This window comes from Erythranthe guttata, chromosome 13 (genome assembly GCF_056151865.1).
Source record: "Erythranthe guttata isolate IM_541 chromosome 13, IM_541, whole genome shotgun sequence".
Classification (NCBI taxonomy): Eukaryota; Viridiplantae; Streptophyta; class Magnoliopsida; order Lamiales; family Phrymaceae; genus Erythranthe; species Erythranthe guttata.
The window spans coordinates 17,921,809-17,943,665 of NC_142545.1; the positions used below are offsets into that span (position 1 = coordinate 17,921,809).

General features: G+C 37.7%; 2 protein-coding genes across 3 annotated transcripts; both read right to left on the reverse strand.

Annotated features, from left to right (window-relative positions):
* Positions 1-344: 344 nt before the first annotated feature.
* Positions 345-2,439, reverse strand: NOI (RPM1-interacting protein 4 (RIN4) family protein). Its single transcript, XM_012993881.2, has 3 exons — positions 2,269-2,439; positions 874-1,056; positions 345-712 (listed from the first exon to the last, which is right to left on the reverse strand). Exons 1-3 carry the CDS (start codon positions 2,272-2,274, stop codon positions 668-670), a joined length of 234 nt encoding a protein of 77 aa, XP_012849335.1. The 5' UTR covers positions 2,275-2,439; the 3' UTR covers positions 345-667.
* A 1,543-nt stretch (positions 2,440-3,982) lies between these two features.
* UPL1 (LOW protein: E3 ubiquitin ligase-like protein) lies at positions 3,983-19,839 on the reverse strand. 2 transcript variants are annotated; one of them, XM_012993156.2, is made up of 18 exons: positions 19,433-19,839; positions 18,196-18,291; positions 17,914-18,120; positions 11,606-17,311; positions 10,524-11,517; positions 9,373-10,418; positions 8,992-9,306; positions 8,484-8,682; positions 8,025-8,314; positions 7,641-7,930; positions 6,310-7,438; positions 6,066-6,212; positions 5,913-5,993; positions 5,584-5,809; positions 5,352-5,491; positions 4,823-4,929; positions 4,537-4,701; positions 3,983-4,437 (listed from the first exon to the last, which is right to left on the reverse strand). In XM_012993156.2, exons 1-17 carry the CDS (start codon positions 19,463-19,465, stop codon positions 4,599-4,601), a joined length of 11,109 nt encoding a protein of 3,702 aa, XP_012848610.1. In that variant the 5' UTR covers positions 19,466-19,839; the 3' UTR covers positions 3,983-4,437; positions 4,537-4,598. The 2 variants fall into 2 exon arrangements, with proteins under 2 accessions (XP_012848610.1, XP_012848609.1); XM_012993155.2 differs by having other exon boundaries at positions 9,373-11,517.
* Positions 19,840-21,857: the final 2,018 nt, after the last annotated feature.

A 21,857-nucleotide genomic window follows, 5' to 3' on the forward strand; every position in this document is an offset into this window, starting at 1 on the left:
TGCTGCTCAGTGACTACAATGTCGTCGCAAGAACTTTCTTGCAAAAAGAATGTAAGAATTCTTGCTAATGCACGTATGCTGAAATGCAGATTCTCGAAATTGAGATAAAGTTGATTTTGGGTTTTTTTTTGCAAACAAAATATTGGGCACCCACAATTTTGTTCCCAGTACACAACTCGCGATTTAGTAGTCGTACCTACCGATTTAAAAAAAAATCTCAGAGCACAAAAAATGGCTCATCGTCAGTGCCAACTTGAATGGACGCCACTCGTGTAATTGCTTAACAAATGACAAAACGATGGATGGTTACATAGGGAAGATAACGAAATTAAACTGTATTCCAGTGGAGCAAATAAATAATCAAAATAGGGCACAAACAAATGCTTTTACAGGGTCAAAAGATAGCGAAAGCAACAAACATAATAAAGCTGGCTTAATCATATGATCCACCAGGCAGGCAACTTACAGAATTGTTTATCGAGTTTTCCGAAAAGTCATCGGCCCACGACACACGGAAAAAAAAAAAAAAAAAAAAACAATTTTACAACACACAAAAATTGAACAGCATGGTGTCTAATGCCACCTCAGCTCCAATTTTAGAGACACTTTCTGGGCTCTTTATATAATATGCACTTCTGTATTTTATCTTTTGCACATGGAAACCTGGTCAAGATTCTGTGCTTGGGTTCTTCATGCAGCAAAACCATTTTTTCTGCAAATCAACGGAATCGTTATCAGTTTTTCAGCAGATAATAAGCCGGATATTTGCAACATGAGTGATATATCAATTCACCAGATAAATACAATTAAAGCCAGACAAACTTGAGTAAAAGAAACCACTATAAAACAAAAGGTAACTGGAGAACAACTTACACCGTGAGGTTTTATAGGTTCGACTCCGTTATGTGAACTCATCTCCACCTTTGTAGGAGAATCTGGTTTGCCACCTGTCTTCTTTTCATTCCTGGCCTTGTTGAATATTACAGTAAATCCCTCTGCCGAAGCAGGATCATTTACATCCCATTCACCAAACTTAGGCAGTGGACGACCCTTCTCCTGCAAAATGAAACAGATAAAAAGATGATAAAACATTAACTACAAGTCTACAATACAATAGGTTTAAAATTCTTTGTAACTACAGGAAAAATGTATAAAAATGCCAAGTTATAAGAAAGTAAGTGCAGTTATAAGAGGGCATGGGAGAAAAGCATCAAACTACTATACAATCTCGACCAAATAAAACCAAGAAAAGTAACTCTGCGCTTGCACATGACCAAAACAAATAACAGTCTCGTAGCCATTACAAATAACTATCATCAAATGACTAACTTCCTAACTTTTACCTCAGTAAATATAAGGAAGATGTTCAATGGAAAAAGTTCCCGTAATATGTTAGGCAACATATATGTGAATAAAACAAATATTTTAGAAAAAGAAACAAATACACAGACACAAGAAAGGCAAACGACACTGTTAACGATCAAAAGCAACATTCGAGAAACTAAATAGATATCTTCGTCCAGGAATTGGTGACAAAAAAGTTGCAGTACATTGAGTTTTTACTTCTGATCCACCGCACTTCCTTGTCACACATAGTCTAGCTACTAAGAGTGTCTAACATAATATAACAGGGCAAACTTAGTCGGTGTGTGGAAGGTTTACATAACATAAAACAACACAGAGAGTTCAATCCTTTGGTGCAATCGTCACATAACTAGGAAAACAGAATCAAAGATGGCTAAAAAATGGAATTATCTATCAGCAATGAATTAATCAAAGTGATTTTTATTTTTTTATATTCTTAGTTCGTCAGAAAACAGATTCATAGAGCAATATTGTTCAAGATAAAAGGGAAAATGCCAAGGCATTTTTCTCATAATTTGCTTCTAGCTATTGCTCCTTCTCTTTCTGATGGGGATAAGGTAGAAAATTCATCAACTAGGATAGAAAAGTTGCTTTAATTTGTTTCGAACACCGAACATCGCCGTCAAGGAAGAATATACAGCACATCAAAATAACAAAACCTCAATCACAGAACAGCTAGCATCCAATCCCAAATTAAACAAATCAATACATACAGTCGATTTCAGCAAAATTTCAAAGAGCATAGCCCTAAAACAAACATAACCAATTAATTAAAACAACTAAAACACATCAAATTCGAAATAAAATGAAAAGTAATCGCACAGGTACAAGGAAAAGAAGAACGATCGACTACAATCTATTCGATAATCAGAAGAGAAAAACAAAAGGAATTCGATTGCATACCGTCATGAATCCTCAGTAATCGATATTTCTCAGCAGAAGAATGAGGAGAGAGAGAGAGAGAGAGAGAAAAGTTGGAGAGAAATGGGTTTATTAATCGTCAATAATAAAATAGAAATAAAGCAAATATAGGAACGGGAATACGAAACTGGAATGAATTGCTTTTGTCGGAATGAAAAGGGGTTCTCAATATAATGATATATATTTTTTATTTTTTTATTTAAAAAATAAAGGGATAATTAGTGAAAACCCCCCAATTCATTTACTTATATTAAGGTGGATATAACCTCCTTTTCATTATTAGTGAAAACCCCCCACCTTATATTAAATAATATTTTTTTAATTAATATTATTTTAGACATTACTAATATACTTAATTTGCCCTATTATATCTAAAATAATTAAACCTATTTCACGTTCTCTATTTCTCTTATTCTTCTCTCTCTTTTCTCTCTACATATCGGCCGCCTCCAACTCTCCTCCATTTGTGTTCTGCCACCGCCTCCAACCCTCCTCAATCTCTGCGCCGCCATCGTTATTCTCTTCTCCCAACGGCGTTCCTCCCTCCACCGACGCGAAAAGAAGATGGTCTTCACCCCTGGGATTCTCTCGTCAAGGACGGCGTTAGGGTTTTCGCTAGGGAGAAAGACGAGATTATGCAGCGGCGCTAGGGTTGATATTGCGTCTGAGATTTCAATACAGACCACCGCCCCATTGTTTCATTGTTGTTGTTCTTCTTCTTCTCTGATTTTTTTTTGAATCCAATTCTCGAATCTGAATTTTCTTAATTGGAGTTTTTGGTTGAATTCTTATATAGAAGGCTAATTTTGTGTTCAATCAATAGTATAATGTAGGTTTTGTTTTTGTTGAAATTATGTGGTGTTATTCACAGATTTATAGATATTTTCGTACAGCAATATAGTTGTTTTCGTACAGCAATATAGTTGTTTTCGTACAGCAATATAGTTGTTTTCGTACAGCAATATAGTTGTTTTCGTACAACAATATAGTTGTTTTCGTCAGCAATATAGTTGTTTTTATTACTTTTTAGTTGAATGTAATAGTTGATTTTGATAAATGAGAGTTGTTGGAGATATATATATAGTTGTTTTAATCATATTGTTTTAATAACAGTTGTTTTAATAATAGTTGTTTTATTGAAATATAGTTGTTTTAAGTGAAGACAAAAAAATATAGTAAAAAAATATTTTTTAAAAATATAATAAAAAAGTTAAAAAAATATTTTTTTTTAAATATTTTTTTTAATAAGAAATAAATAAAAAAATGAAAATGAAAATTAAAATACAAAATAATAAAAAAATAAAAGTGTATCAAAGTAGTTTATAATAGGTAGTGAATAGAGGAAGGGTAAATTTGAGAATAAAAAAAGGATGGGTCTCCCACTAATAAAGAAAAATGAGCTGGATCCATCCTTATTAAAATAAAGGTGGAGGGGGTTCTCACTAATAGTCCCAAAAATAAAACAATTAAACAGCTTAATTATGACAACTATCAACCAAAGCCAGGTGTAAAGATATTATTAAGACGGAATATACCAATTTTAAACCTTTTAGTTTGTAAGTTTGCCTTTGAATTTTTTGTTATTTTTATTTTCTTTTAATTCGTCTTTGATAATATCACTTTATTCCGAGTTCACATATATTAACAGCCAATTTGCTTTTCAAGGTAAAAACAAGATAATAAAAAAGGGACACAGTAAAATAAAAGATTCTTTTCATATGAATTTTAGCTAAATTACATAATCTCCTAATTTATAAGCTCTTTAAAGAATTAACTGTTTTAAAAGGCAGTAAATAAGATGCAAAAATAAGAAAAATGTGACAAACTAAGAACCCCATACGCATGCAACCAAAATGTAGAAATTAAAAAAAAAAAAGTAAGAATTTACAAAAGGGTAGTAAAGTTCCCTTTTTTCTGATGTCTGTCTGTTCAAGCAGAAGCAGCAGCAGCAGCAGCATATACTAGAGAGAGAAAATCAAAACAAAAAAGAAAGAAAGATGCTTTCATGGCAGAAGCCAAACAAATCAGCTCTACCAATAGATTGTTGCCACCAGCTACACATAGAATAAACCTTCCTGTAAACTGCAGTTCTTATTAACATATACATATACTCCAAGGATGAATGGGATGGGGTCCATATCGGCATTTCACCTGCAAAATAAGATGAAAATTCTTAAGTATCGTCAATAAAACATGCTAAGCACATTTGCTGAATTTCGTTTCACTGCCGAGTATATGTCAAAGTATTACCATGTATATTGCGACCAAGAATCCAAGCAGCACTTTGCAGAACCACATTGAATCATCATCATTTAACCGAATCCAAATCCTTCACTAGCTTCATGGATTGCCAGTAACAAACGTCCTTGAAGCTGTTCCTTGGAAGAATACTCGGGAAGGTCCAGCTGATTAAAGCTGCAAACGTTGCCAAGACAAATGAGTTTTACAGGTTAAAATTGCAGCATAAACACTTGGGGAAATTCTTATAAGCTCGATAGTACATATTCCTGATATTAAAATAAAAATATATTATTACCAGGTATGAGCTGATGGAAGTCTCTCAGGAGCTCCATATGCTTTGTGAATCTGAAACTTCTGTGGACCAGAAATTCCTTGGAGTGCCTTAAAACCTTCCAACGGAACCTGAAAAGTCCACAATTTAAGTTAGTGCTCCAAGATATCGTTCAATAACACGGGGTCTAATCTCCCTCCGAATCGCCTCTATTAGTAAAGTTCCATCTACCCCAAATCTAAAAGCCATGTACAGCAAGCATGGACATGCACGTAAACACATTACAACCTTCATATCAGAGAAAAATAACCTCCGAAATTCAATGAAGCCCCTCCCCCTATCATATGTAGTATAACAGTTTTATCCTATCACCAACAACATTCGGGAAACAACTGTTGGTTGAAAAGCAGCAAGTTAAATCAGGCCCGTCATACTACTTTAGTACAAATATCACATACCACAGTATATTGGCAGAAGTTCATTAAGGCAGCAAAAAAAAAAAAAACATCAGCAATATAAGAACATTAAGAATATCCAGTTTCAAATGAATCACCTTCGATGTTCCTGTTACAAATTGGAGCAATCTAGCCATATCTTCCTTGTTGAATCCTTCAACAACCTCCCAAAACCACTGCACAACATTAGATGCTGTGGTATAGCCAGTGTACTCGGCGTTGGCCTTCAGATCAGCCACTACAAAGGCATAAAAGTCGTAATTAAAAAAAAATCAGCATAAAAGAAATCGAGAATATGAAAATTGAGAGAAGGCATGCCTGCCAACTTACAATCAATTTCTGGAAGACCACTAATCAATAATTCGAGCTCTTTATCATTAAAAATAGATACAAGTTCCCGTGGAACTAATTCACTAAATCCTTCAAGGAATGAATTTATTTGAGGCCGAATAGCGTTCGTCAAAATGTGATCAGCAACAAGGTCAACATATTCATGCTTTGTTTCCTCCGTCACTCTTATATTTCTTCCTCCCGGTTTGAGCTCATAATCAGTAACCTTGTCAATTATAAGCACATCAGAGAAAAGATATATATTTACATTTTTTTGGGATGAGAAGCCCTCAAACAAGTAACTACAAGGAAAAGATTCATCTCAGTACCTCTGTTTTCTCATAAAGGATGTGTTTTTCTTCATCTGCATCCATGCTGAATGTCAGATCGGGGATGTCACTCACATCATTCTGCACAAGGAAAAAATAATATTAGGAGCTAACTGATGAGTTCTTGATCTAAATCATATGAACCATTCTTACCTCCAACATCCATTTCAAATTCTTATAGTAATCGGGATCAACAGCCTCTATATCATGATAAGTCACTTTAACACCAAGGATATGCTTGTAGAAGGAGCGAGTGAAATGTACATCAAGCAACTGTCCATCAAACAGTGCCTTAGCAACCTATACGTAAGATGGTAAACCATGTTAGAAAATGAAAAGACAATCAACAGAAGATGGCAAATGATTTGAAGCTGAAGATAGGGTCCTAGACAATTACCACACGGCCTACGAATCTGAAATAAGAGAGATGTTCAGTCTGATACACAGAATTCGGATTTGGCTGAAAAGTTGCATTGTTTCCAACAGTGGTAAAAAGCAAGGCTCCTTTGTCAAATACGACCCTTGACAATAATTGATACCACTCCCTAGTCAAACCACCAGCATCAATACCCTCTTCGCCTTGAAAATGCACATTCAACCGTCCTTTAAGGTCTTGACTTGGTCGCATGCGAAGTTGGTTATAAGAATCCTCCAAAATATATGCCCGCCTGACACTAATACGCAGTGGACCTGAGAGGTGTTGATCATGCTGCTGGCGAATCCTGGATCGGAAATAAGCCCTTTTGTTGTCAAAATCAATCAGCTTAGGGGCTTTCAGCATTATCGAGAGTGACTTTTCCAATAAACCAGGATTCTGCCTTACAAAAGCATTAAGAAGGCGACGGTGCTTTTCGGCAAACCTTACAAAGTTTACGGACCCATCAAATCTTCTGTAGGAATCCATACGCTTAATAGACAACGTAACTGAACTTTCAGCAGATTCCTTCACTTCTCTTGCCGTCACATTGGACTGATCTTGCTGCAATATGGAATTGTTAGCCTGCAGTTTTTCACATAGAACAAAAAAGCCCTCGATGAAAGGCAGAAGTCTCTGAGTTCCAGGAGGGAGAGAGGGGGATGCCGAAGAAGAACCCTGTGTTTGCTCCCCAACAATAACGTTTGGGACAACTGAAGAACTGGAACTTTGACTCAACTCTGATTCCATTGTATTAATGCATTCACTTAGTTCTTTCCATAGTGGCTCCAGTTCAACATTTAACTTCAACATGTTAGTGTGCTCTTCCTGTTCCTCATCATCCACTCTGTCCTTGTCACTGTCACTGCCAATGGAAGTAAGTGAGCTAAGTATCTGCAGAACACGAAGAACAGCAGCCCCAGCCATGGATCCAGCACTCAATCCCAGCATGCGTGTATCCCTAAGTGTTATAAGTTCATGGACAGCAGAGCTGCTCAACCTTTGGGCTAACTCGGAAAGCTCCAAGATAAAAAACTTGCGATGAGCAGCAGCAACAGAGGCCAATTTCCTCAGCACATCACCAGACAATGTGTAAACTTTGTCGGAAAGCCTGATTAATGGAGAACAAAGATACAACATTCAAGGATTATTTATCTATTGGACTTCACTTTATGACAAAGAAAAGGATAATGAAAATGGAATTAACAAAAAATAAATAATATAGATAAATATATATATATATATATAGTTCTAAGGGAAACTATAGGTTTCATGAGACCCAACAGTAAATGATCAAATTATAAAAACAGTACCCTTCATGCCCAAGAAGACCACAGAGATTTCGCAAATCTGATTGTGGCATCAGTAAGAAGATATCGTAAGTACTAGTGCTTTTCTGAACATCTGATTTGGAACTTGAAGCACTTGTACTTTGGTCAAGCTGACTGGATTCTACTCCCATTACATGGGGATCTTTCTGAACCTCGGTAGCAGTTTCATTCCCAGAAGGGGTTTCAGTGGGAGCTGTTGTGTCTTCAGTATTAGACTCAATATCTACCTTGGATGCAGCAGCGTACACAACCACTTGGAGCAGACCCATGACCTTCCAGAAAGCAATGACAGATACAACAAATAAGCAAAACAGGATTTGAAAAGCAGCTCTTTAACATGAATATTTTAGACATAAGAATGCATACCTGCTCAAGATGTGCAATACTCCGTAAGAAAAGTGGTTCACTTAAAAGTCTAAGCAGCAATATCAAAGGAATATTCCCTTCCTGTGAGCTTCCAGAAACACTAGGATGACTTTGTCCTCCAATGATTTTATCCTTACCTTTTTCATTCTTGCCTTCTAAATGGTTTATATGTGAAAATTCAGGAATATTTGAGCCCTCAAAGTGGAACAGAAGACTGGAAACACCAGAATGATTTGTGGCCAGATAGGTCAATATCTCAAGTACTCGTCGCAAAACTAGTGGTGGGACACCTAAATAAAACAACCATCCATGTAATAATGAAGTTCAGTCATAAAATTAAATTTTCCGATTATCAGGACGGGAAAACAACCTACCATCACATGATTGAAATAAACTTGTAAGATTCAAATCTAAAAGTAACAGTTATCAAAGAAACCATAGACCAGGAAAAAAACTAACCATCACACAATTGAGATCGGCCATAAACAACATCAGACTGGCATCCGTAAAGCCTCTGTGTATTCATTGAAGTCACTCCACCACTGCCCACAGTCCCAGGCTTAATCATACCAAGCAGAAGCCGAACAAGAATAGCTCTAGTCTCGTTGTGTGAGCACAAATTCAACAAAAGTCTCTGCAATAGACCTTTCCCAAGAGGCTAAAAGGAAAAGTAGAACACTATTAGTCCCATGCTGTATACTAGTAAATCAGATATTTGAATTTTACCAAGTATTTCAGTTCCCATATTGTATTACTAATGATTTAGAAATTGACTTCTACAAATAAAATGCATAAGAACAATTCCCCATGCACCCAGGAACTATGGAATAAACCGTTGTTTCTGGTGTCAAAGATTAAAATGTTTAAACCTTCAAAATATTTAAGGGATCAATAGGCAAAATGAATTAGCTCAATCACGTAGCACACAGGCTTTTATCCAAATCACTGAGCATAATGTATAAAGTACCTGTGCTAGTCGTAATAGACGGATTAACGCTTTCAAGCCATTAGCATCCAAAAGTGGTTCTCCTCCAATTTCATTCAACTTCAAGTTTTCAGCAATAGAAGAAGTCCTCCGCCCAATAGTGACACCAACACCCCTGTCCATAACTGACTGCCTATCAAAACCAAATCTATTTGCCCGATTGTTGAGTCTCTGGTTACCTCCAAACAAGCTGCGAGCATGATAATAGCTCATTGCTCTATCTCTAAGCATTTGTGCTTCAGCAAGTAAAGGCGATGGCAGGGCCGATAATAGTGCCTCTGAAGAGGTCAAAAGCACCTGGCAAACACAAACAGAGTAAGTAAATTAAGCTAAGTCAAGAGCCATAGAGTTTAAGACAAAAACCTCTTCACGCAGATCAGCAGGAAAAGTGGCAATAATAGAAGCATTATCCATGTCAACTGGTTGTCCTTCTGACTGCTGTGCAATCCTTTGTGCTCGTTGTTGAGCAAGAACTTCAGCTTGAATATCAGGAGGAAGAGCAGCCAGAAACTCTGGATCAATGTCTTCACTTCTAGGAGCTGCATAAGTAGGAGCTGGAGCAGGCCGAGCTTGCTGTGAAGCAAGAACCTCTGCACGAAGATCTTCCGGAAGTGCCTCCAAAAATGTTGGATCTATAGCATTAGCATTAGAAGAATCATTATTCAAACTACTTTCATCTATCTGCCCTGAATCTTGGACAGCCAAATTATTTTGCTGTGGTGATGGCTCCTCTAAATTGATCTCTGTCAGAGGTAAACGCGGGCCACTCTGATCTCTTTCCACTTCAGTAACATTCATGTCAACATCACTACTTTCTGCAACTGAAGAAGGATGGTGATTACCAGGGTCTGGCATATCTGATCCAGAGACAATAAGAGCATGGCAACTGGACTGACTATCTTGTCCAGAGGATCTGTCACTTCCCTCCCCTGCAGATGGAATAGTACAAGAATCTAAGGGCACCCTATCCTGAGCAACGGAACCAGAAGATGTCTCCACAGGCTCTCTGCCAATTACATTTTCATCCCCAGTTTCCATGCTATCATAACCAGTCTCACTTGGCATAGCTTGTTCTCCTTCACCTGCTTGTTCAGCAACAATCTCTGGGTTGATTTCCTGAGACAGTTGAAGCTCAGCAAGTTGATCATTTTGTTGACCTTGAACATCAGTATTGTCAACCCCTAATGCTGGTTGATTATCAGTGGCAACAAGGGGATCTCCCTCCTGCCTTTCAGCAGGATCAGTATTGCTTAATTGAGAAATGAACTGCTCTTCAACTGCCTGGGCAATTGCCGCAGCTTGACCACCACCTTGGGGTTGGCCATCATCAGTCCACCGGCCATCCCCAGGCCCTCTGCGACCTGATCCACGCAAGGACTCTAAACCAACAGAAAAATCAGCTAGTTGGGCTGGTGCAGAACCACCCAGCCGATCACCAAATAGATTAGTTGGTACATTGTCATGAGGAAGAACAGGAGCATCAAACATATAGAAATGGGCTAGATCAAGGTTACCAGCGGAAAGGCCTTCCGAATCCCGGGATGAATTCCCAGCAGATGACCATATTGAAACTAAATCACCAGGATTTGACGGCCTCAATAGGAGGGGATGTTGAAGACCAGTCCCCTCTGTTACTGACCGATCATAGGAAGTTCTGTTAGCCTGACGACGGCGCTCAAAGCCAAGAGATCTACGGATTCCAAAGAAGTCATCTACATTTACCCCTTCAAAAGCTTCAGCAGATACATCAATTAGGCCTCCCCCTGTCCCAGGTTGCCCGAGTACCTGCAAATGATCTAAACCATCAAGGGCTTCCCTCCACCTTACTTCAATGACACGATTTTCATGGAAATCGTCATCCTCTTCATCAACCATATCATCATTATATTCATCTCCCAAGCCTGTGTCGTCATGGTCCTCCACATCTGTATCAGCCAAGGACATCAAACCAGTGCCATCTTCAGCTATATCTTCATCTTCATCCTCTCCATCATCATCGTCCTCACCATCCTCACTCATGTCATCCTCCTCTTCGTTCATATCATCATCTACTCTGTTCTCTACATGAAAATCCATCTCAATTTGATCTGTATCAGGTAAGGCATCACTTTCTTCCATATGTTCACGCATATAATGCACTCCAAGATCCATAGGCGTATCGTTAGTCTGGTCCTCCTCAATCCTCATCTCTTGCTCCACAGACAGGTTTGAATTTGCATTCTGATCAACATCATTCTGAGATATATCTAGGGGCTGTGCTTCTAGACCACCATCACCATTAAGTCCATGCTGGAAGCTTCTGTTTTCAGTAGATTGTAATTCTTGGGAAGCTGCAGTACCAACAACCTGTGCATCAGTCCTTTCACTTGAACCATTTACTTTTTTCTTATTCAGTGTATCAGCTCTCAAAACTTGTTCACTAGTACTGGCTGCCCTTGTCAGGCTCTCCAGAGACTTCAATATAAGATTCACAACTTTCGGTGCATCAGGGTGGTCCAAATCAATTACCTGAAGAATGATTTAAATGTGTATTTTTGATTAAAAAAATTATTATTAACATTAAAAAGGAAATTGTATTTTATATAAAATCAATTACCTGAAGAATGCCTGACATACAATGCACAATTCCTCCATCCATCATGCTTTTGGCAATGTCGGGTGAGCATCCAGAACCGGGTAAGTTTCCGGACGAAGAATTCTTTGATAAAATGGAGTATACTAAATCGACAAAGGCAAGGACTTTCTTATCAGGTAGTAAGCTGCTCATAGAAGAATTGCTCTCAACATTCATAAATAGAGATAAGGCTTTCACAAGTTCATTCACCACCCGTCTTCTTCCTTCGCTAGAGCGCCCAGCTAATACAACCAAAAACCAAGAAGCTTTTTCAGAGAGCTTGTCTCTCCATTCATCAGGACCAGCAGATTTATCCATTGAGAGGGGAAGAAGACGATGTAGCACATGATGAACTATGCCTCCCTGTCCAGGGCTTTCAAAATGACTAGACCCACGTTGTTGACACATTTCCAGATCTCGTCTCAAGATTACTCCAGCAACATGAACATACATAAGCAGAATATCACTCAATAACTTGAGAACAAATGTCACCTTAGCCAGGGTGGCTGATTTCTCTGACAGACTATCTGGTCCTAACTTAACTGTTTCACCAACCTTTGATTTACCCTTCATTTTAATGGTAGGTTCATCTACCTCCATAGCACTTGTATGGCCTCTGCATTCATCTTCTCCGTACGAAGGATAAGTTGATACAATTTCAAGAAGGAAATCAATCACTTGAGTAAGATTTGCTGAAACCTTTTTGTGGCCTTTGGAGTACTTGTTAGACCCATCATGTGCCTTGTTTTCAGTTATTCGTATACCTTCATTAGTTGATACTCCAGCGTCAGACCCAGATGCTTTTAACTTTTCTTTATCTTTGTCCTTATCTTTCGATAGCACGACAATGCACCTCCCTCCTGATGACTCCACTTGGCAGACAGTAGCTACAGCCCTCATGAAGACCCCTGGATCTCTGGATATAAGAGGTGCCATTAATGTCAAAAATGTTTTTGCTGATGTTCGTCCAGCATGCCTGCTTCCGCTAAGTGTTTGACGTATCTCCAATTCCATAGCTGTTTGCAGCGTCTGAGGATCTTCAAGAAGATGTCGAACAATAGCAGATGCTAATGTGTCATACCCAGGAAAGAAACAACTTCTTGGAAGACCAAAAAGGGCAACCATGCCACCACTTTCAAGAAATTGTACTGCCAGAGAATGTGATTTTGTCAATCGAGCACATAACTGAAGAACTGCCTGCATAATTATTGGGGGTACATGTCTTTTAATCAAGTCACAAGCAATTACGAGTACTTTATGACTCTCCTCTATCGTCAAATAACCTGTTGGTTTTCCAAGAATTTTTTCAAAAGCAGAACCATCCTTAAATGATTCATCATTCTCTACATCAGCCGCAACTGATTTTTGTTCAACTGCTTCAGATGACGATTGATTTCCCGACAAGCCAGAAAAAGATTCGGGTAATTTTCTCTCATCAGCATCACCGGATATCTTGGGCCTGGACTGCACCAAATCATCCAAGATCAGAAGTAACGCACTGACACATTTAGGGACAGGGAATTCTTTTGAAGCCTCAGTCTCAGTTCTAGCCATAAAATTCATCAAGACATCAATTGCGACCAAGACTACCCCATTTTGCGCAGCAATTTTCCGGGTACTCCCATCTTCTGAAAGGATCAATGCTATAATATGCGATATCATACCCAATGCACAGCTATCTTTTGAAAAGTCAAATGGGCAAAGCTTCAGCTGCTGAACAAGATAAGACATTACTTTTGAACGATCTTCCCCTTTATTCCTGCTGCAAAGAGTCCCAAGCAAATCTGTAAGCGGAAAAGCCATTGAATCACTACACTGAAAAAGTTTCATTGCCACAGCAAGGATGTCATCAATAGGAGGTGGTTTTGCATGTCCCTCTTCTGTTGGTACATCAGCAGACTTATCAGCACCATCAACTTTGGGTGTTTCTGTTGAATTTCCCAGAGATAAAGCCAATGCACGAGCCAGCTCATCATCTTCCTGTACAGGATCTTCAGCATGACTAAACAACCATTCCATTGCCATCTCGACACTATTTGTTTCTACTCGTCTCAGTGCCTCCTCAGCTCTCGCTCTTGAGAAACCCATCTCAACAATGGTAGCAATGGTAGCTTCATCAGGAGGGGGTGGCATAAGGCGTTGGTTAGGTGCTCCAGGTAATCCATTGCGATTTTGTTTCACATCACTTACGCCACTGTATACATGAGTAACTAGTGAAATTATAGAAGTAATAAAACCAGGATTACAGTTGGGAAACATTTGATGATTCCAGACGGGAAGTATCACATCCAAAACTTGAGACTGCAGCATGCGGACAAAGGCTTCTGGATCTCTAGGAACAGGAAATAGCCCTATGGACAAACCAACTGCAACAGGCTGGACAAGTAGCTGAGCCTGAGATGCTGATGTTGATGATAATAGTAATCCTGAATTCACAAAATACTCAAGCTCACGACAATGACTCTGCAATGTATCGAGCAACCACGGACTGTGAGACATTTTGCTCCCCTCGCCGCTCTTTTCATGATCAGAACTTGATGTACAAATAGAGTAGGGAACATTCCACAACAACTGACTTGTAGCTTCAAACGTTGTAAGCAGCTCCTTGAAGGTCCCATGGACATAAAATTTGTTGATCATTGCAGTGTAACATGTGCGTCGTCTACTATCAAATGTAAGGGCCACCATGTCATCCACAACCTTTCCGAGATAGCGACACTTGACGGACAGGGGTATATCAACTCCAGAAGAGCTGGAATGGCCTGGAAAACTAAGAGCTTCGAGAAAAACTTTCGCTAGAGCAGTTCCGATACTCTTTGAAGCTGCGGTTAAGGATCCAGTTTCAGCCCTCCGACGATTTGGTGAAGTAAAGCCTTTTACTAGTGCTGTGAAGAAAGCGCGCATGGTTGAAGCAAGCTTATTTAGGTTATCTGTAACCAGAACTTCGGGACTTCTCTTCTTCATTCCTTGGGGAGGAGTTTCTGCACTGTTTGCTCCACCTTCAGGCTCAATTTGGAAAGCTTCCAAATGCCTCCCAGTCCTGCCACCACGAAGACGTGCCAAACTATGTCGACTGCGCCGACTTAAACCTTCAGTTGAACGAACCACAGATATGAAATCACGTTCGACTCCCCACTGCGAGTGAGAACTATTTCTGATTGAGACAGGATTCATGTATCTAATAGATGGAATATTAGCATCATCATCACTCTCCCTTCCAGCCACATTAGATGGACCTGCATCAGCACTTTCAGGCTCCATTTCAACATTTCGCTTCTCCTCTGCCTTTGACTCACAGCACAAAGATACTTGCCACAGAATTTCCCTGTAAGCTTTCCCAAGATCCTTCAACACATCTGCATCTGCAGAACCCAACTCAGAGACGATAGTAGTGGTCCCTTTCAACAAAGAATTAGAAAGAGACAGGATTCCTTCCAAAGTAGAGAGGCACCTCAAGATCTTTACTCTCTTTGAAAATTCCACTTGAGCAAGTTGGGATCCATTAATAGAACTCAAAAGTTCCTCTGTTGACTTCAGATGTTCTCTGAGGAAAGAACATACTGCACGAGCAAGTGAAGGAGAATGCTGCGGAGAGAAGTTCTTAAATGCAACAGCTATGCTTTGCCCAAGAGAAACTGAAAGAGGCAAGAGTGGCAAAGAGAACAATTGCAGCACACACTCGATTCCTTTCTTCTCAACAAAAATTCGGCAAGTATCGGAGTTTTGCAGAATTGTTTCGAGAAGTCGAGCGGCATTGCTTATAAAATCAGGCAAACATGATTCCACGTTCACTGATGATGCATCGGGAACTACGTCAGTTGCTTGCTCAGAACTTTCAGGATCACATGAATCTCCATCATCCATCGAGATCACATCCCTATTCTCAGATTCAGTTTCCATGGGTACTGGTATAGAACAGCTTGGAGAATCTGTAGACAGAGAAGCTGATTCAAGTCCAGATCCAATTTTAGCGATTTTGGTCAGTATTTCAATCAGCATGTCAACTCCAGGTCCGCGTAACGACGAAGCATGCCGCATTAGTTCATCCAAGCCACTAGACAATGAACCCGAGGTATCAGCAGCAAGGGCCCGCATGTACATTTTAGAAGTGAACACTTTTACAAAGCACCTTAAAGCATTGCGATCTTTCACAGCCTGAAGACCGTTGTTGTTTAAACACAAGGCATCAAGACACTGAGGTATGCAAGAAATGGCCTCCGCCGAGCAAAGAACGCCATCCATTATAGCGTCCATGAAGGCAGAAGGCAAACCTGCTGCTTCTAGGACAGAAAAACATGTCGGATCTTTGTGGATTAGATCACTCATCACAGTAGCTGCAAGTGAAAAGACTCCCCCACCAAAATCTTTTGCCCTCTTAAATATTATACACAAACAATGGGGCAACAAGCTCTCTTCTGTACCATACATACGAGCTGTTGTACCAGGAGCATAAGTACCCAGTGATATAGCACGAAGCAAGGCTTTCATCAATAACCGGCGGTGATATGAAACCAATGCTTCAGAATAAAGAGGATGCAGACTATCAGGTTCGGTAGAAGTATCCATAACTACTTGAGAACCACCAACGTCTGAACTGCCAACGTCAACTAAAGTACTCGGATGCTTTGGACCATTTTCAACATGAGACACCTCTACCATTAGGCGTGATATGGTATCATCTAGACCACCCAAATCTCGAAAAAGAGCAGCAGCTGGATTGCTGTAATCCATAAAGGCTTCCAGAACATGTACAGCGGTACTCACCAAATGCAAGTGCTGAGGGTCTGTGTCTTTCAATAGAGGTAGAAGAGTGGGGATAAATCCCGCTTCACGCATAGCCGAGCAACCTGATGATGATGACACCAAAACTGTAACAAGAGATAATAAAGCCTCCGCAAAAACAACAGCCCACTTGGATGAATTATTAACAACAGAGCCAATTGCTTTCTGCATGAGGCTAGATAGAATACCACGATGCCCGCCAGATGTTACAGCAGTCAATACAGTAGGCTGACGGGACCTATCTTGACACAGAGCAACCAAGGAGAGAAGACTTAATATTCGGATTTTTTCAGGAACTGCATCTTCGTAACTTAACATAGTAACTAATTCGTTGATGAACTCTGGCTCAGCATTGAAGAAAGAAACCAGGTCATCAGTATCACCACATGCTTGCACAAGAACTATAAAAGCATACAGGCGGATGCAGGTATACTGCTGCCGTGCATCTAGGGAGCTAAAGGCCCTTGCAAAACGCAATCTTGTTAAAAGGGAGAACCTCATATCATGGGGAACTTTATATTCCAGAACTAACTGATTGAGAAGTTCAAGATCAGAATCTTTTCGTGCATTCACATCAGGCATATGAATAATTTGTAAACCCCTATTTTGCTGCTCTGTAATAGTTGGTTCGTTTGAAGATTCATTCACAGCATAAAATTCAAAATGTAGAGTGCTTCCCAGCTCAAGAGCAATTGGGTCGGACTCATTTTGTATAGCACATGAAATCAATCCTAGACCTTCTTCTTTTCCACCCCAACCCTGGGCAAAAGAGAATAATCTTGAATTTAGAGAAACATCTCTTATAATGTATTTTCCAATGGATTTCTTCAAAAAAGCAGCCAAAGTCTGTAGGCAAGCCTCCACAACATCAGCATCAGTGGAAGCAAGCAGGGATGACAAGTGGTGCTGCACCAGCAATATAAGTTGGATAAATAAGACAGCAGTACTAAATCGAATAAAAAAGGACTATCTATTGAAGTAAAAGATCAAGGAACTTATATAAGAAAGGGAAGATAATAGAAGGAAATCTCATATACAATTCTGTAGTCCATTCTTCAGGAAAATTGTCAGTGAGCAAAAAATATTATTCCAGGCCCCTTCCTACCTCCATCCCTCTCTCTTCTCTCTCTCTCTCTCACACACACACACACACTCTTCATAACAAATGATTTTCGACCATTTCCATAACTCACAAAATGTGAACCCTTTCTCTGCCTAGACACGCCCATCAAACATTGCAAACACATATCACAAAATATATTACCAGTCTAGTAACTTGTAAGAATATATACTTGTACATTTGCTAACTCATTAATCTCATAATGTTAGGATTCAAGAGAAAACACGAGCTTATAACCCAAGTTTGGACTAGGAAAAAAATTCCTCTCTCCCCACCCCCCCCCCCCCCCCCAGAACATGATCAAGTATCAAAATGTTCTGAGAGAAAAGTAAAAATTCCATATATTAAACTAAATATGCTTTAGAACAACTCATATAATGGATTTTACCTCATAAGAGCTGTAGAAATGCTTATTTGTGCAATTCTCCAATATCACTCTTATGACACGGAGAATCTGCAGAATAGCATCCCTAGGGAACGGTATATCTGATTCCAAAAAGTTATCCTCAAGCTGCAAATCTTTCCTTGGTTTAATGTATTTTTCGAAGAAGGTATCAAAATGGTTGAACAAGTCAACCCAATGATGGAAATCTCCCTGCATTTACACAAATCAGTATCAACAAATGAAGTGGAATAAAATGATATCACTGGCAGAAATTCATCAATGCACCTTATCGAACTCCCAAGAAAAACTTTTCAGTGGTTCTTCTATATTCTCTAGTGGTGTAGCAGTAACATTGTTGATGAAGGTTTTAATCTTCAAAGGCTACAAAGGAAGAATAAAGATCCGTTAAATCCAAATATCTTGGTATTCATAACAAAATGCAAGTAAAATAACACAAAAAAATGATAAAAACAAAATGAGAGCATTGTAGGAATCAAGAGCAATGCACTGTGAACTTATTAGGAAATTAATAATATTTATTCAGAAAAATTTTACGATCCCAAAACAGGAAATCAGAAAAAATATTCAGCTTGACACTTGACAGTACTTGCTCTACTTCTTGAGCAGTTGTTGTCGTAACAAACTGGATCAATTACAGTGGATAGTGTGAACTCTAACGCACAGATTGTACCACAATAATTGAAAACCGTATTAACACCCACAGCCAAGCTTGTTAGTGTAGTTAAAAGACCATTTGTCAACAAGATTAGATGAAGACATGAAACACACAGAATGCCTAAAATTTTCCGTCAAACAACTGATATATAAAAAAATATATTTTGAGAAATCAAAGAAGAAGGCAAGATGTTCTGGCCCTTCTGATTAGGTGAAACCAATTTTGTGACTGAGACTATTCTTGTAACCAAAACTATACCAATAAGTCGATAACACACATATGAAAAAAATTGTGGTACAACTTACGAAACATACTAGCTTAATCCATTGAATTAAAAAAGTCATGGTTACAAACAAATCTTTGGTCCTCTTACCAAGAGAAGATAATATCTAAACATAAAATCCCCTAATAATTTTATGGGCATAACAAACTATGAACATCAAAATTTAAGCAGTTGACCCAATGAAACCAGAAAGAAAAAAATTATAACTAAACATCTGGAGATTTATGGGGAAAGAGCACCACTGATACTACAAAACTACGCATTAATAATTCAGCAAACAAAGATGAGTTTTACCGCCGAGGTAAACAAAAGATAAAGTTGCCTCAAATAAATTCGAACAAAAGAAAACAATCAAATTCACAACAAGGTAGGGGCTCCAGTAATCCAAATTATCCAATTCAACAAACTTAATTCACGCACAAACATCACCCTAAAAACAAACCAAGCCTACGCTACCAAAATAAAGAACAGATAATAAAACTAACCCTAAGAAGTATCCAGTTTCAGAAAAAACAAATTAATAATAATAATAATGATCGAACACAAAATTAAATTCTACTGACCACTTCAAGTGCCCTCCTTCGCTTCATCTTCATCTCTTGAAGATCAACCAAATGTGATCATTGCCCGATTCAAGTAGTAATCCACAGACGACTAATAAATCCAATTCAATAAATCCAATAATCGATCAACAAAATCGAGAAAAACAGGGTTTGAGAGAAACTCGAGTGAATAATTGCGCGAGGGTAGAATCGGACGGTGAGAATTCTATGAAATTGAAAACTTGAACAAGAACAGCGTATATTTGTGCGTATCTACAGCACACAGAAGATCGTAATTTTCTAGGGTTTTCGTGAAGAAGAAGAAGAAGAGGAAGGGGAAAAGAATTACGGTGGGGATGGAGTTCTGCCCTTTATATAGAGAACTATAACAAGGCACAAGGGGGAGCAAAAACTAAGGTGTGTGGTATGAAAGGGAAATAAAAATTAAGGAGAGATATTTCAATTATAAATAAATAAAAATATTATTATTATTATTAAGGAGAGATTTTTCAATTATAAATAAACAAAATTGTCAAACCCATATTTATGCCACAATATATTATTATTATTATTATTATTATTATTATTATTATTATTATATAACAATGCTAGTAGCCTAGTACTATTAATATCAATTAATAATTTATTTTCAACTTTTTTTTCGTCTTTCATGGGTTAGCACTTGAGTATATTAATATGGTAAATATATTTATTAATATAATAAAAAAAAAATAGTTATGAATTTAATCATCACACTTAATGATCATTAACAATCAACAAATTGCCTAAACATGAAAACTGTCAAAATTTGTGCAAAAGTAAATTATTTTTGGATTTAGTTTCTAGATTAGCTATACTTGTTACCTTGAAAAATATAACAAAAAATAAAATAGAATTTAAACATGCATGACTTTAGACATTGCTTTATGGATTTATATTGATTCATAAATAGGTAAGCATTTTATATTATATTTTTTTTATTTTTCTTTTTCCTTGAAGAAATTATATTGCCAAAGGACAACATTTTTATTATTATTTACTTATTTTATTTTGATTAAAGTCTTTGGAAAATACACTAAAGTCAAGAGTTTATAAAGAGACTTTCTCCAAATACAAATCCTAGTTACTTCAGCAGTATTCATTCTCAGCATGAAAAAAGCAGATTATGCTTTTCTTAATGCACAAGTTGTGTAATGATAATACCAAAAAAAAAAAAAAATAATACAAAGTTGCTTCATTTAAATTAGGGGTGGAAATCGGACGGAATGGATCGAAAATTTTCCAATTTTTTTCGGAACTTAAAAATAGGTTCCAATTTCCGTTCCAAAAAAATCGGAATTTCAAAATCTATTCCAATTTCGGAATACCTCGGAATCGGCGGAATTTCGGAATTTTCGGAAATTGCATTAATTCTTATTTTTTTGTTCCAAAATCGGAAATAATGGTAATTTTTAGTATTTTTTTTAATATTTTTGTAATTTTCCGGCAAAAGACAAGAATCCAAAGCAAATGTCAATAAGAAGAAATGTAAACACTTGTAAAAACAACATAATCGGTTTATCAAAGCAACCATAATTCTTGTAAGTTTTCAAAAAAAGAAAAAGTAAACATAGTTCTTGCAAAACATGAATAGAAAAAAATTCAAAAATAATACATATATATATATATATATATATATATATATATATATATATATATATATATATATATATATATATATATATCGGAAATACAATCGGATCGGAAATCGGAATTTCCAATAATTTTATATGTAATTCCAATTCCGTTCCAAAAATAATCGGAAAAATCGGATATCGGAATATCGGAAATTGGAAAGAAAAAAAGTGTTCCAAATTCGGATATTTTCGGATCGGAATTGGCGGAATTCGGAAATTCCGTTCCAATTTCCACCCCTAATTTAAATAGTGGCTTATAATCCGATCCGATAAGTACTTATCGATAGCGATTCCGAAAAATGTTTCGCTAAAAATCCTTATAGTGGCTTATATTGCTCTAGCTTCCACTTCCTACTACAATTTACTAGTTCTGCTCTTTCTCGTCACATTCTTGATTTTTTATTTTTTTTACTTCTTTCGTTTCAAGAAACGGACATCTTGAATCCGCAACAACATCGTTGGTAAGGTTAAGGCCGTCAACTTCAATAGTAGTAGCAACACGACTTTAGTTTCACCAAAAATATTCATATCCAAGTTTTTATGGCTTTTGTGTTCGTAACATCGAAATCAAATGCATAGACAGTGAAAATCGAACTGACATAGTGCATATCGGTCCCAGGACATGAAATCTTGACTCGGGTAATTGTTACAGGGGTGAAACTGTAATTACCAATACCTTAGGGACCTTAAATTAATTTTAGCATAACTCAGGGGTGTAGGTGAAATTTACCCTAATAAAATAATAATTATTATAATTAGTATTATATCTT